This window comes from Pimephales promelas, chromosome 14 (genome assembly GCF_988280905.1).
Source record: "Pimephales promelas chromosome 14, fPimPro1.hap1.1, whole genome shotgun sequence".
Taxonomy (NCBI): Eukaryota; Metazoa; Chordata; class Actinopteri; order Cypriniformes; family Leuciscidae; genus Pimephales; species Pimephales promelas.
Genome location: NC_142782.1, coordinates 10,115,142 through 10,129,363, shown reverse-complemented (window position 1 = coordinate 10,129,363; position 14,222 = coordinate 10,115,142). Strand labels below are relative to the sequence as shown.

General features: G+C 37.5%; 1 protein-coding gene across 2 annotated transcripts in view; it reads left to right on the top strand.

Annotated features, from left to right (window-relative positions):
* The window catches only part of adam9a (ADAM metallopeptidase domain 9a), a 51,360-nt gene that overhangs the window by 20,693 nt on the left and 16,445 nt on the right, over positions 1-14,222 (top strand). For both annotated transcript variants that reach the window (XM_039665473.2, XM_039665475.2), the window contains exons 6-13: positions 3,424-3,643; positions 6,812-6,877; positions 7,139-7,210; positions 10,424-10,593; positions 11,317-11,398; positions 11,535-11,668; positions 11,751-11,922; positions 13,774-13,866. In XM_039665473.2, the coding sequence (XP_039521407.2) occupies positions 3,424-3,643; positions 6,812-6,877; positions 7,139-7,210; positions 10,424-10,593; positions 11,317-11,398; positions 11,535-11,668; positions 11,751-11,922; positions 13,774-13,866 (1,009 nt within the window). The remainder of the gene's footprint in view (positions 1-3,423; positions 3,644-6,811; positions 6,878-7,138; positions 7,211-10,423; positions 10,594-11,316; positions 11,399-11,534; positions 11,669-11,750; positions 11,923-13,773; positions 13,867-14,222) is intronic.

Genomic DNA, 14,222 nt, shown 5'->3' with positions numbered 1-14,222 from the left:
GACACAGTTTTGAAATGGTTTCAGTCTTACTTGAGTGGTAGATGTTTTTCAGTTAACTATAACGACATGACCTCTGGAAAAAAAAATCTTCCATGGGGGGTCCCGCAAGGGTCCATCCTTTCTCCCATACTGTTCTCACTATACTTGCTTCCTCTGGGAAGCATTTTTAGAAAGTATGGAGTGTCATTTCATTTTTACGCTGACGACACGCAAATGTACCTGCCACTCAGCTCGACCAGTTCATTCGAGTTGCTCTTAGAGTGCCTAAAAGACGTTAAAACCTGGATGGCTAAAAACTTTTTAATGTTAAATGAAGACAAAACAGAGGTTATTATATTTGGCCATCAAAATAAACCCACAGACATTACATTAGATTCAAGCCCCTTAACACCTTACACGAAATCGACAGTCAGAGATTTAGGATTTTTAATCGACAACAACCTGAAAATGGACAAGCAAATAAATTCTGTAGTCCGGGCTTGTTTTTATAATCTACGTCTACTCGCTAAAATTAAACCATTCCTATCAAATAAAGACTTCGAAAGAGTCATTCACACTTTTATTTTTTCAAGGCTTGACTTTTGTAATTCGCTATATAGTGGCATCACCGCCGCATCTTTGTCCCGACTGCAATCGGTACAAAATGCGGCGGGGAGGCTTTTGCTGAAAATAAAGAAACATGAGTCGATTACACCAGCGCTAAAGTCTTTAAATTGGCTTCCAGTACAATACAGAATAAGGTACAAGATTCTAATGTTTGTGTATAAGTCGCTAAATAATCAGGCCCCACCATATCTGGCGAATCTCATAACTTTGTATACCCCCTCCAGAAAACTACGCCCAGAGAATCAGGAACTACTGATAGTACCGAGAACAAAGCGCCTTCATAAGGGTGACCGGGCATTTGCGGTAATAGGACCGAAACATTGGAATGAGTTACCGTTGCCTATTAGATCTGCAAAATCACTGCCGATTTTTAAGCATCTGTGTAAATCATATCTAATGTCCTTAGCCTACAATGAGTAGATGTGATATTTAATATGTGATATTTTAACTGGTTGAAGTATGTCTTTATTTTTATCCTTCATGGGAATTTGTTTGTGAAGCACTTTGGTTCAACTTGGGTTGTGTATTAATAGTGCTATATAAATAAATAAACATAAACATAAATATAATAATATAATAATTCATTACATTTATATAGCGCCTTTCTGGACACTCAAAGCGCTTCACATAGAGAGGGGAATCTCCTCAACCACCACCAGAGTACAGCATCCACCTGGATGATGCGACAGCATCCATAGTGCGCCAGAACGCTCACCACACACCAGCTTACTGGTGGAGAGGAGACAGTGATGAAGCCAATTGGGATGTATGGGGATGATTAGGAGGCCATGATGGACAGAGGCCACTGGGCAAATTTGGCCAGGATGCCGGGGTTACACCCCTACTCTTTCGAAAGACATCATGGGATTTTTAATGACCACAGAGAGTCAGGACCTCGGTTTAACGTCTTATCCGAAGGACGGTGCTCTTTGATAGTATAGTATCCCCATTACTATAGTGAGGACCCACACAGACCAAAGGGTGAGCACCCCCTGCTGGCCTCACTAACACCTCTTCCAGCAGCAACCTGGTTTTCTCAGAAAGTCTCCCATCCAGGTACTAACCAGGCTCAGCCCTGCTTAGCTTCAGTGGGCAACCAGTCTTGGGCTACAGGGTGATATGGCTGCTGGCAAATCATAACTTCATAATAATATAATAATTCATTACATTTATATAGCGCCTTTCTGGACACTCAAAGCGCTTCACATAGAGAGGGGAATCTCCTCAACCACCACCAGAGCACAGCATCCACCTGGATGATGCGACGGCAGCCGTAGTGGGCCAGAACGCTCACCACACACCAGCTTACTGGTGGAGAGGAGACAGTGATGAAGCCAATTGGGATGTATGGGGATGATTAGGAGGCCATGATGGCCATCTCATTTCTTGACAGTCATCTCCTTTGTTTCCTGTCTGCCATTATTGGACAAACTGATTAATCCAGGTGTGTCTGATTATTGTTGCTGTGACTACTGAGGTCAGACACACCTGGATTAATCACTTTGTCCAATAATGGCAGACAGGAAACAAATGAGCTGGTTGAAGTTCAGGAAGTAGTGCCGCTGTGCATAAAGCCAATTGTAATTCGCTTTGGATAAAAGCGTCAGCTAAATAAAATAAATGTTAATGTAAATTATATTCTACTAATAACAAACTGGGGTCATACTATCCTTTACTTTTAGTGATTTTAAAACACATTGCAATGGCATTCCAAGTTGGCATTACAGTTAGCTACACATACAAAAAAAGTAATCTTTATAAATAATGGCATAGCTTAAGAATTTGCTATTTACTGATACCCCGCAGTATATCAGTTATACGGAGAACATTGTTAAGACAATAGGAACAGATATATTTACATTGAATGTAGGAAACACTACGGAGTGGATTGTAACCCGGGTCGCTACCACACACAACAGTTTACCAGTTGCGCCACCACGGGGTTACTTTGTGTTCTTGCTTTCCTGTTACAAGTATCACTATAAGCAGAGCCTGCCCAAGGCATAAGCAAACTAGAGCTTGATTTTTATAGCGCACATATCAGTTGCAGTTCTGGTCCCAATACTGTACAACTCAACGTACATTTAGCCCCTCGGTGCATCACGTTAATGCAGCAGTATGCTCACGGGACAAGCACAATCAAAAAAGGTCACTATTTGCATGTACATTAAAGCCTTGCTGGTTAAACATTTCATTCCAATGCTGTTCTGATATGCATGCACACTAAAAGTCTGTCAAACAGTGCCCAATTACTGGACTTTATCTTTTGCATCTGATTGTGCTAATACTGTCAAATACAAAGAAGGTTTACATAAACACAATTTGTTATGTCTAAAGTAAAAGCAATTGTTTGTAGCATGTTTGGGTGTTAGACGTGTGTTGGTCTTAAAGTGACAGCAGCCTAATAGTAAACATGCTGCCCCTTGTCCTTAAAGGGATATTTCACCTCAAAATGAAAATTTTGTCATTTTTTACTCACTGTAATGTTGTTCCATACCTGTATTAATTTCTTTCTTCTGCTGAACATAAAAGAAGATATTTTGAAGAATGTGGGTAACCAAACAGTTGCTGCTGGTACCCATTGACTTCCATAGTAGGAAAAATATACTATGGAAGTCACTGGGGACCAGCAACTGTTTGGTTACCCACATTCTTCAAAATAACTTTTATGTTCAACTGAAGAAAGAAAGTAAGGGAATCCTGTATACACATTTACTCTGTCATTCCCAAGAGATAATATCCACATTCTTAGCAGGTTTCAAAAGCTCTTCTAGTCAAAATCTGTCAAAATAAGTGTGTGATATGTATTTACCTTAGGGGTGTTCTCTACACGGAGGGCACCAGTTTCGGTATTGAACCGTTGGAAGGTTCCTCCAGTGATGAGCACTTGGTGTATCGATTGGAGGATGTAAAGACTGAACCTCTCACCTGTGGAACGCCTCACTTTCATAACCATGATGATGAGGCTTCACCAAGACAATCCACAGACAGCCATGTCCACAACATCACCTTTGGTCAAAGCAGCCATCTAATCAGGGTGAGTCACTCCAAATCCCAATAATGATGAGCAATTGCACAAGCTTTAGAACACAGGTAATTAACAATAATTGTTGGGCTGCATGACGAAAGATTCCGTTTTACAGTACTTTGTAGTGATAACTTCCCTAAATTGATCAAAGTCTGTATTTGTTGCTATTTTCTTTCTTACATGAAAACTCCAGTGAATTGTAAAGTAAATTGTATAAAATCAAATAATATAAAATAAAAGTGAATTAACTGATTCCATTTGGGGTATTTTCAGATAAGAGTTTCAGAACTTCATGAATGGTCTTTAGTCATTGTATTATTGTTCTGATTATTTTTTTGTTTGTTTGTTTTGTTTTTTTTTTACTCCTAATTCATAATGTACCTGGCATCTTATTAAACGGCAAAGACTAAGATGAATCCTGACTCATCTGTACTTTATGGATGTAGTTTGGCAAGGAGAACAGTACACTAAATTACCATTGTATATGAAATTTGCCAATGCCATATAAATAAACTTGCCTTGCCTTACTATTCTACAATCTAAATCCCGACTGAAAAGCAGCCATGCTTTTCCAGCTGTAGTCCTAATCGAGGACTACAGCTGGAAAAAAATCCAGCTGTAGTCCTAATCGAGTCGTTTTTGTAGGCAATTATACTTCCTGATTTTTAAAAGATGATATCTCTGCTTACACTGAACTTTCAGCGCTGCAACTTTACAGATACTGTTCATGCACCAACAGCAACATTACACACTATTTAAAATCAAAAAAGTGAAATCGCAGTCAACCCCCCCTTTAATGCTCTTCAGTTCACAATTTAATCCACACTACAAACAATGGTAGATCATCATTAGATGTCTTCTGTTAGCCTTGTGAACTGTATTAATATTATTATTATAGTTTTTAATGGTATAATAATACAAGTTGAATTTGTAAAGAAAAATCATAATAAAAGTTATGCTTACTTGTTATGTTATGCATCAGCAAACACAGCAAATCCCGACTGGAAATCCTTGCAGATACCATTTCTCTCCCAGAAGGCACATAGTGAGGATTCTGCCACAAATGAATACCTAGGGTTTGTTTTCTTCTACGTAAATGAATAAAAAAAAAAGAAAAGAAAAAAAGCTGATCTAGCAGTTTTAAGGCCTTTCTGTGGGTAGAAATATAATTCTTCCACCCTAAGCAAAATACCACTACTTTTTATTTTCTTCCTGTTGAACACAATTTTTTGTATCATTTATCACATAATTTTTATAATTTTTATTTTTATCTTTTCATTTATTTCATTTTAAAGGCACATTACATTTTGTGATCAAGTACACACCATAGGCTATCCATAGGTCTTTATATGCATATGGTGCATTATATGCATTATATGTGACAACATGGCTGCTTTTATATTTTAGAAATAGGATGACTTGCAAGGTCATATTTTATCACAGAAAAGGTGAAAAGTCACACATTTAAAAAAAAAAGTTCAATTCTGTCTTAAAGGGGGGGTTGACTGCTTTTTTTCTTTGCATGATTGTGTTTATGGGGTGGAATATACCATGTATTCGTGTTTTTTCTTTTTTTAAAATTCTTATTTTTTTTATAAATTTCACCTTTATTGTAATCCGCGCTCTCCTCTGTCCCATGAACGAGCGGTTGACTTCCTGATTCTATGAAACCACTTCCTCAGAAACACGCAGTGGGCTCAGATTGGTTAGTTTGGGCCGGTGTGTTGTGATTGGCTAAACTGTCGCTCACGTTGTCCGGAAGGTTAACGCCCATTACCTTTATGGGCGAAACGCGCATGCCAAAGGTCCAACCATGTAAATAAATGTGACGATACTATGGTCGATACTGTAGTATCAGTTTGAGGCAGAATCAGACCGAGAAAGCGGCGATAAAGAGTCAAGCAGAACCTCACCACACACGGCTCTTACTAAACGTTTCTGAATGATAATTTGCTACATTTTTTTTAACTTTATATACGTTTGTTTTACACAATAGCATCTGATTGGCAACAATAGCAACTGACTGGCTACTAATGTTATGTTATACTCAAACAGCGCGGCATTAGTTTACGTTCTTGATCAAATCGAAAATAACGTCATAAAGCATATATACATGAAAAATATGTTTAAAACATTAGTACTTATACAAAATTCAGGTTCATAATGTTTGTACGCGTTTGTCGTAGACACAAAATAGCATAATTAGTAGCCTATAGTGTCTATAAAGCCAGTGCTGGCATTTGAAAAAAAATAAAACACAAGGCTACATCTGGAATTAAATATGCTAATACATTTAAAAAGATTAAGTCTTAGCCTACTTACAGGTTGTGGCCCAACAACTGCTGCCTCTCGTTTTAAAGTTGGAACTGCTTCATGTTTTAGTAACAGTTTCTTTTTGAATCCGGTGTTGAATTCGTGGAGATTCTGGAAGCTGTCTTCCGTAAATGCGCAGCACAGAGAGCTAAATTACAATAGTCATTTTCAGGAACATAATTAAACATAAATTGTATCCATTGTTGACGAAGTACAGCGTCCGTGGGAAGCTCAAACACAGAAGACCTGACAACTAACAAACATAAAGTGTATCCATTGTTGACAAAGAACAGCGTCCGTGTGTGGGAAGCTCGAACACAGAAGACCACACACTTGATGAGCCGCTTAAATATGCGCATGCCCTTTTCTGCATATTCCGGAGGGAGGGTTGATGTAAATGTATAGGTTAGTGACGTCTAAAACCCAGCTGTAGTCCTAATCGAGTCGATGCCTTTTTGTAGGCAATTATACTTCCTGATTTTTAAAAGATGATATCTATGCTTACACTGAACTTTCAGCGGTGCAACTTTACAGATACTGTTCATGCACCAACAGCAACATTACACACTATTTAAAATCAAAAAAGTGAAATCGCAGTCAACCCCCCCTTTAATGCTCTTCAGTTCACAATTTAATCCACACTACAAACAATGGTTGATCATCATTAGATGTCTCACAACTGTCAACAGTCTTCTGTTAGCCTTGTGAACTGTATTAATATTATTATTATAGTTTTTAATGGTATAATAATACAACTTGAATTTGTAAAGAAAAATCATAATAAAAGTTATGCTTACTTGTTATGTTATGTGTCAGCAAACACAGCTTAAAATTACACTCAATACTTTCTGTCTTTCCAAACAGAAAAAGAGGGCAGTGCTGCACCAGACACACTATGTAGAACTGTTTCTGGTGGTGGATAATGAGAGAGTAAGTAGTGTAAATCTTGTACCATATTCTCTTTTCTCATTGTCTGATATGTTACACAGCCCGCTCTTAAACTGAGAGCAGATAGTGTAAGAGAATTAAATGGAAGTGTGGAGACATTTATTAAACATTTGGAGATATGTGGGATGAAAATGTGATCGCACCTGCTTGGGTCATTACAGCATCAATGTGAGAATTATTCCATGTGAGAAGTGCCCAATTTCTGAAAGTCTTTCTTGTTTTTCTCTTTTCTCTTTTCTACAGTATAACTACAAAAACAAGAATCAAACAGCAGTTCGTGAGGAGATGGTTCAGATTGCTAACTATGTTGATAGTGTAAGTTATCTTGCATATTTTCAGATGGATGCAAATAATTCCTTTTATTCAATTCACATTTATTTGTATTTATTTATTTATTATATTGAAAATCATTATTTAAATATCACTAAAAACAAGGAGCAGTAAGAGGTCTAGGAAGCAAGGTGCGAAACTTTACAATTCACAAAAGTAATGGAATGCATAGCTGTTATAAAAAATGGATGACTAGTAAACTTAATTCTGAAATTGTAATTATTTAAACAAAAAAAACATAATTACCTAGAATACTGTCTAACACTCTGTCAAGTCTTCGTCATCATTTAGGAACGTGGGTGTGCTCTTTGATGCCAATATTTTGTTTGAAAGTCATGTTTCTAGTATCTGTAAAACCGCAATCTTCCATTTCAAAAATAAATCTAAATTACGTCATATGCTCTCAATGAAATGCAGAAAAGTTAGTTCATGCATTCATGACTTCAAGGCTAGATCATTGTAATGCTCTACTGGCTGGTTTCCCTGCACGCTTAATAAACAAAGTACAGCTGGTCCAAAACGCAGCAGCTCGAGTTCTTACTAGAACAAGGAAGTAGGACCATATTAGCCCGGTTCTGTCAACACTGCATTGGCTCCCTATAGACGAATCCGGCGAAACTACCGGAAGTAAGCAGGGCGCCATTACTGAGCTGTTGCTGGGTAGCGTTGCGCCATTGCCTCCTATTGTTTTAGTTGCAACTTGCGTCCACTGGAATAAACAGCCCGCGATTTACAACTGTCACTAACGTTACAACGTTACCCCTTGTATAATGTCGAGTGGGTAAACAGTTTCCGTTATAAATTGTTTCAATGGTGGCAGTAAAATTTCGATTTTGAAGAGAAAACACTGTGAATACCCCGGGTCGAGTGCCCCTGTCTGGTGCCGTACGGTTTACAGATTTCCTGGGCGAGTACAAGACGTGGACATTCGCGTATAATAACAATTATTTAATGACATAAGTAAAAAAAATATAATCAATATGTGATATAGTGATCAGCAAAATCTCCTCTCTTGCTATTTTTTCTATTCAATTAACATGCTATGGTCATTAAATGGCTTTCCTGAGCTAAATGTAACGTTATGTGACATAATTGTTTTCCTGCTGTTATATTGACCTCTTTCCATGGTTTAAAAACACTAATTGGTCGATATTATGTATACTTTCTAGCTGTAACGTTACCTTACCCTTGCCTGTTGCAATGTGAAAATGAGATAAATAATGGACACGAATTTGTTTATTTGATTTCATTTATTTATTTATTGTTGCCAAATGGACAGATCTTTTTATAGTTTCCTCGTTAGCAAACTTTAGCCTAGCTAGCTTGCCAAGCTATTTTCATAAATAACGTTAATCTGTAAGATCGTTTGTACCTTCATCTGTGACTGGAGGCCACTGCAGTCACAGATCAAACCAACAAGTCATTCTGCCTGGCTGTAGCTGTCATCGAGGGTGAGTTCGCGTTATCACCGAGGTTTGTTTACATACCGGTGCATATGTCTAAATGCCTGTGTAACAGCTCAGTAATGGCGTCGCCACAAGATGGCAGCCTACACAGAACGCTCGTCGGATTCGTCTATACAGTGCATGCATTTTAAAATCTTGCTAATTACTTGCAAAGCACTAAATGGTTTAGCTCTCCAGTACTTAGCGAGCTCAGTAAGCGAGCTCTTAACACATTATATTGTGATCTCAAAATTCTGGCCAGTTAATAATACCTAGAATATCAAAAATCAGTTGGAGGTAGCCGGTAGATCCTTTCCCTATTTAGTCTTCCTAGCATTGTTCAGGAAGCAGACACAATCTGTCAGTTTAAATCTAGACTAAAAACACATCACTTTAACCTCAAAAGAACCACTGTAGAATCAAAAATCTCTGTTCCATCTTCAGCTTGTACAAAATGCTGCTGCTCGCTTTTTAACAAGTAACAAGTTCTATTTACTCTACACTGGCTTCCTGTGAGCTTTAGGATTGATTTTGAGATTTTATTGTTTGTTTTTAAAGCTGCGAATGGGCTAGCCCTTGAGTACTTGTCTGGGGGGATAGGGCCTTCACTGTTTCTGGCCCTAAACTCTGGAACAAGCTCCCCCCTGACATTCGTACTATAACGGTTGTACTTTTTAAAACAAAACTTGAAACGTATTTATTTAGAATGGCTTTTAATACACAGTAGTGGTGCAACAATTTTTTTCCTGATGATTTTGAGTATATCTAGCTGACTGTTTTTATGCTTCATGCTTTTGTTTTATTTTTGTTTGTTTTTAATTGAATGTTGTATTGTTTATTAGTACCTGATGTGAAGCACTTTGAACACCTGATGGCTGCTATAAAGTGCTATATAAACAAAGATTGATTGATTGATTGACTTATAATTCAAATCATGAAAAATGGCTGCATAAATTAGGTCAGGAGGAACCGGGAACACTTCCTATAACACCTGATGTACTCATTAAATTATAAGCAGAATGGTGTCTTCGCTAATATTAGTCTCTCTGTTTATCCGGATGTTTACCGTACCAGATCAAATGGAGGACCTGTGCCCAGACATGACCACAACGCAGCCATGAAGTGTTGTACAGAAGAAAACGTTATCAAAATAATTCCCATTTACACACATCCACGGAAATGGCTAAAAACACTATAGTATGCATGCCAGACAAATAATTGGCAATGTCACTTTGTAAAGAAAGACTACACGCTTGCATTCAATTGCGCATACCTATAGACTAAACATAATACAAATGTGCATGCCTTCCCCTTTTTCACAGATTCACGTTTTTGAAGTTTACGCAGAGATGATAACAGTATCGCTTTGAAAACCCTTTTCAAAAACTTGCACTTTGAAACCTACTTCAAAGTTTGTGTTTTCAGGCCACCAAAACGCTGTTGTCATATAAATGAACTGAGCGCATTAAAAGTTTTCTGTTTTCAGTTGAAAACTGTGTCGTGTAAGTGGCCCTTAAGTTAATAACGAATGATTTTTACAATTGAAATTAATCTATTAAAAACTTACTTAAGCTAGACAGTGACTTTCTTCTAGAGCTGCTGATAAACCAAAACAATCTTAGTTGGATTAATTTCCTATTATCACTGTAAAGCTGCTTTGAAACAATCTGTATTGTAAAAAGTACTATATAAATGAAGGTGGCTTGACTTGTGTGATTTTTCTCACTTGATTGTTTTTCCTGCTTCCCCTTAGATGTACATGACTCTGAATATTCGTATTGTTTTGGTGGGGCTGGAGATCTGGTCTCAGCAGAACTTCATAAATATTGATGGCAGTGCTGGAGAGGTGCTGGGCCGTTTTACTCAATGGAGAGAGAAAGAACTAGTTCACCGTCGTCGTCATGACAGTGCACAGCTCATCCTGTACGGGCCTTTCTCTGTTACAATTTATATCAGATGTTAGAAGTGAGTCAGGAGAACATGTATAAAATAATCAATAAATTCATAGTAATATCACCCAAAGGTAGCTTGTACAGGGAACATACAGTAGGGATAAGGATCTAATACAAAGCCTTGTTGCACACCATAATTTGCCATTACAAGATGCCTCTTCAATTACATAAACAACATGCTATTATCACAGTGGCTGTAATGAAGTGCACGAGGAAATTGATAGAGAAAAAAAATAGTTATATATAAAATAAACAAGAAGAAACTTACACAACCTTGTTAACTAGGACAATACTGGACAAGAGAACTAAGGAAACACAGGGCTTAAATACATGGAGAGGTCTGAGATTACTCACATTACTTGCATTCTATAAGCCGGTTAAAGTCTGTAGATCTTGCAGTATTCAGGTATTGCTCTTAGCTAGAAACACTTCCTTTCCAAGGAAAACCAAAAACCTTTAGATTAGTTTTTGATTAAATGAATGATAGTTAACCAGATTAAATGATCGGTGCCGAAAAGAGAGTTTTTGCTTTGTAAAGTACATCTTCAAAAGATCCAAGAAAAATCCACTTTTCCATTATGTGATATATATTATATATAGGTTCACTTTAGATTTATTGTTCTATGAATAATGATGTGCAGTTATGGCTACAGAAATTCCCTGCCTGCCTGATTCTCTTTCACTCTTTTCACAGAAAGAAAGGATTTGGTGGAACAGCAGGCATGGCTTTCGTTGGCACGGCTTGTTCCAGAAGTCATGGTGGTGGAATTAATGCGGTATGAGATCTCTGATCCACTTCTCCTATGCTACAGATACTCACACACACTGTTAGTCAGTGTCTGCTGAACAGTGACTTTCACCAGTATCTAAATCTCTGTCTTTGTATGTATATGTGTGCACTTCCCCCCTCAGTTCACCAATAATAATGTGATGTCATTTTCCTCCATCGTGGCTCATGAGCTGGGTCATAATCTTGGGATGAACCATGATGATGGCCGAAACTGTAAATGCGATGTCACACATTGTATTATGAACTCAGGGGCAACGTGAGTGTTTTTTGTGTATAGTTTAATACAAATTTCAATATGCTGTGAGATTTTTGTTTTGACCCGTTTTTTTTGTCCTCAGTGGTTCCCGTAACTTTAGCAGCTGTAGTGCTGATGACTTTGAGAAGATGATCTTGAACTCAGGTGGCCGCTGTCTGCTGAACGTACCACGGCCGGACGAGGCATACAGCGCCCCCTTCTGCGGGAACAAGCTGGTGGATGTGGGCGAAGAGTGTGACTGTGGATCAGAGAAAGTGAGTCATCTGATTCCAGATCAGTTTAGAGCTGATCCTGATTTTACATTTTTAAAGAACGTGATAATTGTTGGCTGATTTAGTAACCAACTGTGCTGTTGAGCCATCATGAAGACCAGGGCTGCATGCAACGACTAATTAATAAAATCAGTTCTGATTAATAATGAATATAATTGTAGTAGTAAACGCATAAAAAAGAAATATCCTCTTATTTTACCTTTTTTTTTCAACAAATGTCAAAAATAAATGTTTATAATATATATTATGGGGTGGTGAAGGCACAGTGGATAAGACACATGCCTTTGGTGCGAGAGACCTGGGTTTGAATCCACTGTGAGACACCAATGTGTCCCTGAGCAAGACACTTATCCCACATATATAGCAATTGTTAGTCGCTTTGGATAAAAGCGTCAGCTAAATGAATAAATAAATAGTTTATATAAATATATATTATAATGTAATATTTGTATTGACATAAAATGATTCAACACCCAATAAAAACTGAACATTTTACAGAGATTTGATGAACAGAAATAGAATAACAAGCCCTTGATGAAGGTTGAGGGTCAAATCAATATCAAAAGTAGCTGTCCATATATGGTGTGCTGCTTTAAGTACTATATTGCATCTCATCCCCATGGATTGCACCAAATTTGCAAGTTCTTGCGGTAAAATGTTACCCCACTCTTCCACCAAGGCATTGGCCTCAAACACCTCTGGGAGGACACATGCTTTGCAACCCACTGTAAGAGCAATCAGCTCTCTGCATACAGCACTGTCTTAGGTGTCTTACATTACTGACATTACAGATTATTGCTCTGGCCACATCCGCAGTCATCATGCCTCTCTGCGGCATGCCTATGGCATGTTCACTCAGGTGAGCAGGCACCCTAGGCATCTTTCTTCTGATGTTTTTTCAGAGTCAGTGGGAAGGTCTCTTTAATATCCTAAGTTATTGTAATTGTAACCTTGATTGTCTACCCTCTGTAAACCTCTTAGTGTCTTAAGGACTGTTCCACAGGTGAATGTATAATGATTGTTTATGGTTCATTGAACAAGCATGAAAAACTTTGTTTAAACCAGAGCATGTGAGCGGAGCGGTAATTATCCCTCTGGGCCGTAGAGAACAAGCAATGAGTGAGCAGAGAGGAATCTTCAGATTCCTCTCTGCTCACTCATTGCTTGTTTAAAAAATTATGAGCGGACTATGTCTATGGTTATGGAGTTATAATTAATATAAATATATTTAATATAAAAGTTGGGAATCTACATAAATGTACAGTAGTTAAGAACAAAAAAGGAGATACAATTTAAAGGGAGAAACTGAGTTGGCAACAATTCTTTTTGTGATATACTCACAGTAAAGTTATTTTTTGTTCTTTGCTTAGGGGTTGTTTGAAATACCTTTGCAGCTGTTAGTGAACATCTCAAAGCCATTCACCCAGCTGTGAATGGTGTTAAGATGAATATATACATGTGTGCCACTTTCCTCTCAAAAAACAAAATAAGCTAAAAATTGACTCTGAACTAAAATGAAATCGGTGAGAAAACAGCAGTAAAGAAAGTATCTGATCATAGCGATGTGGATATGTTTGACAGGGTTGATCATCTAGGCAAAAACTAAAAATATTAACTGTAATTACAATCAGAAATGCATATTCACGTTGGAGCACGTTACACTGCTCTGTCTTGCTGTGGTTTAAACCTATCCTGTGAAGCTTGTTTGGATTTTACAAAATTATCTTTTAAAATACAGTATCCTAAAAAAGGGATGTTTTGTTTTTTGCTCTCCATCCCTAATGAAGAATATTGAGAACTTCTGAAGGTTGATTATGTACGTGAATGTTTCAGGAGTGTGAGAAGGACCCGTGCTGTGAGCCGAAAACGTGTAAGCTGAGATCAGGTGCTCAGTGTGCGTTCGGGGTCTGCTGCAAGAATTGCAGGGTAATTCAAACTTTTTCTAACACTTTAGCTCTGCTCCTAACCTTGAGATGCAATGTTTTTATTGTTAACTTAAAGTTTTTTAATAAAAAAAAAACAAACATCTACAATATAATACTATTATTTATATACTATAATAATAGTAATGACACTAAAATAACACTGGCAAGATGCATGCCATGCTGGTTTATAAGATAACTTGTTCTGGGCTGGTAATAAATAAAAGGTAATACATGTATTCTGCAATGAGTTAAGACAAAATTTGTCTGGTTCAGTCATATATCTTTTTTCCATTAAAGCATCAAACTTGTCATCAAGCAGCTCACATGGACAGAACTAATATACATACATATGGCATT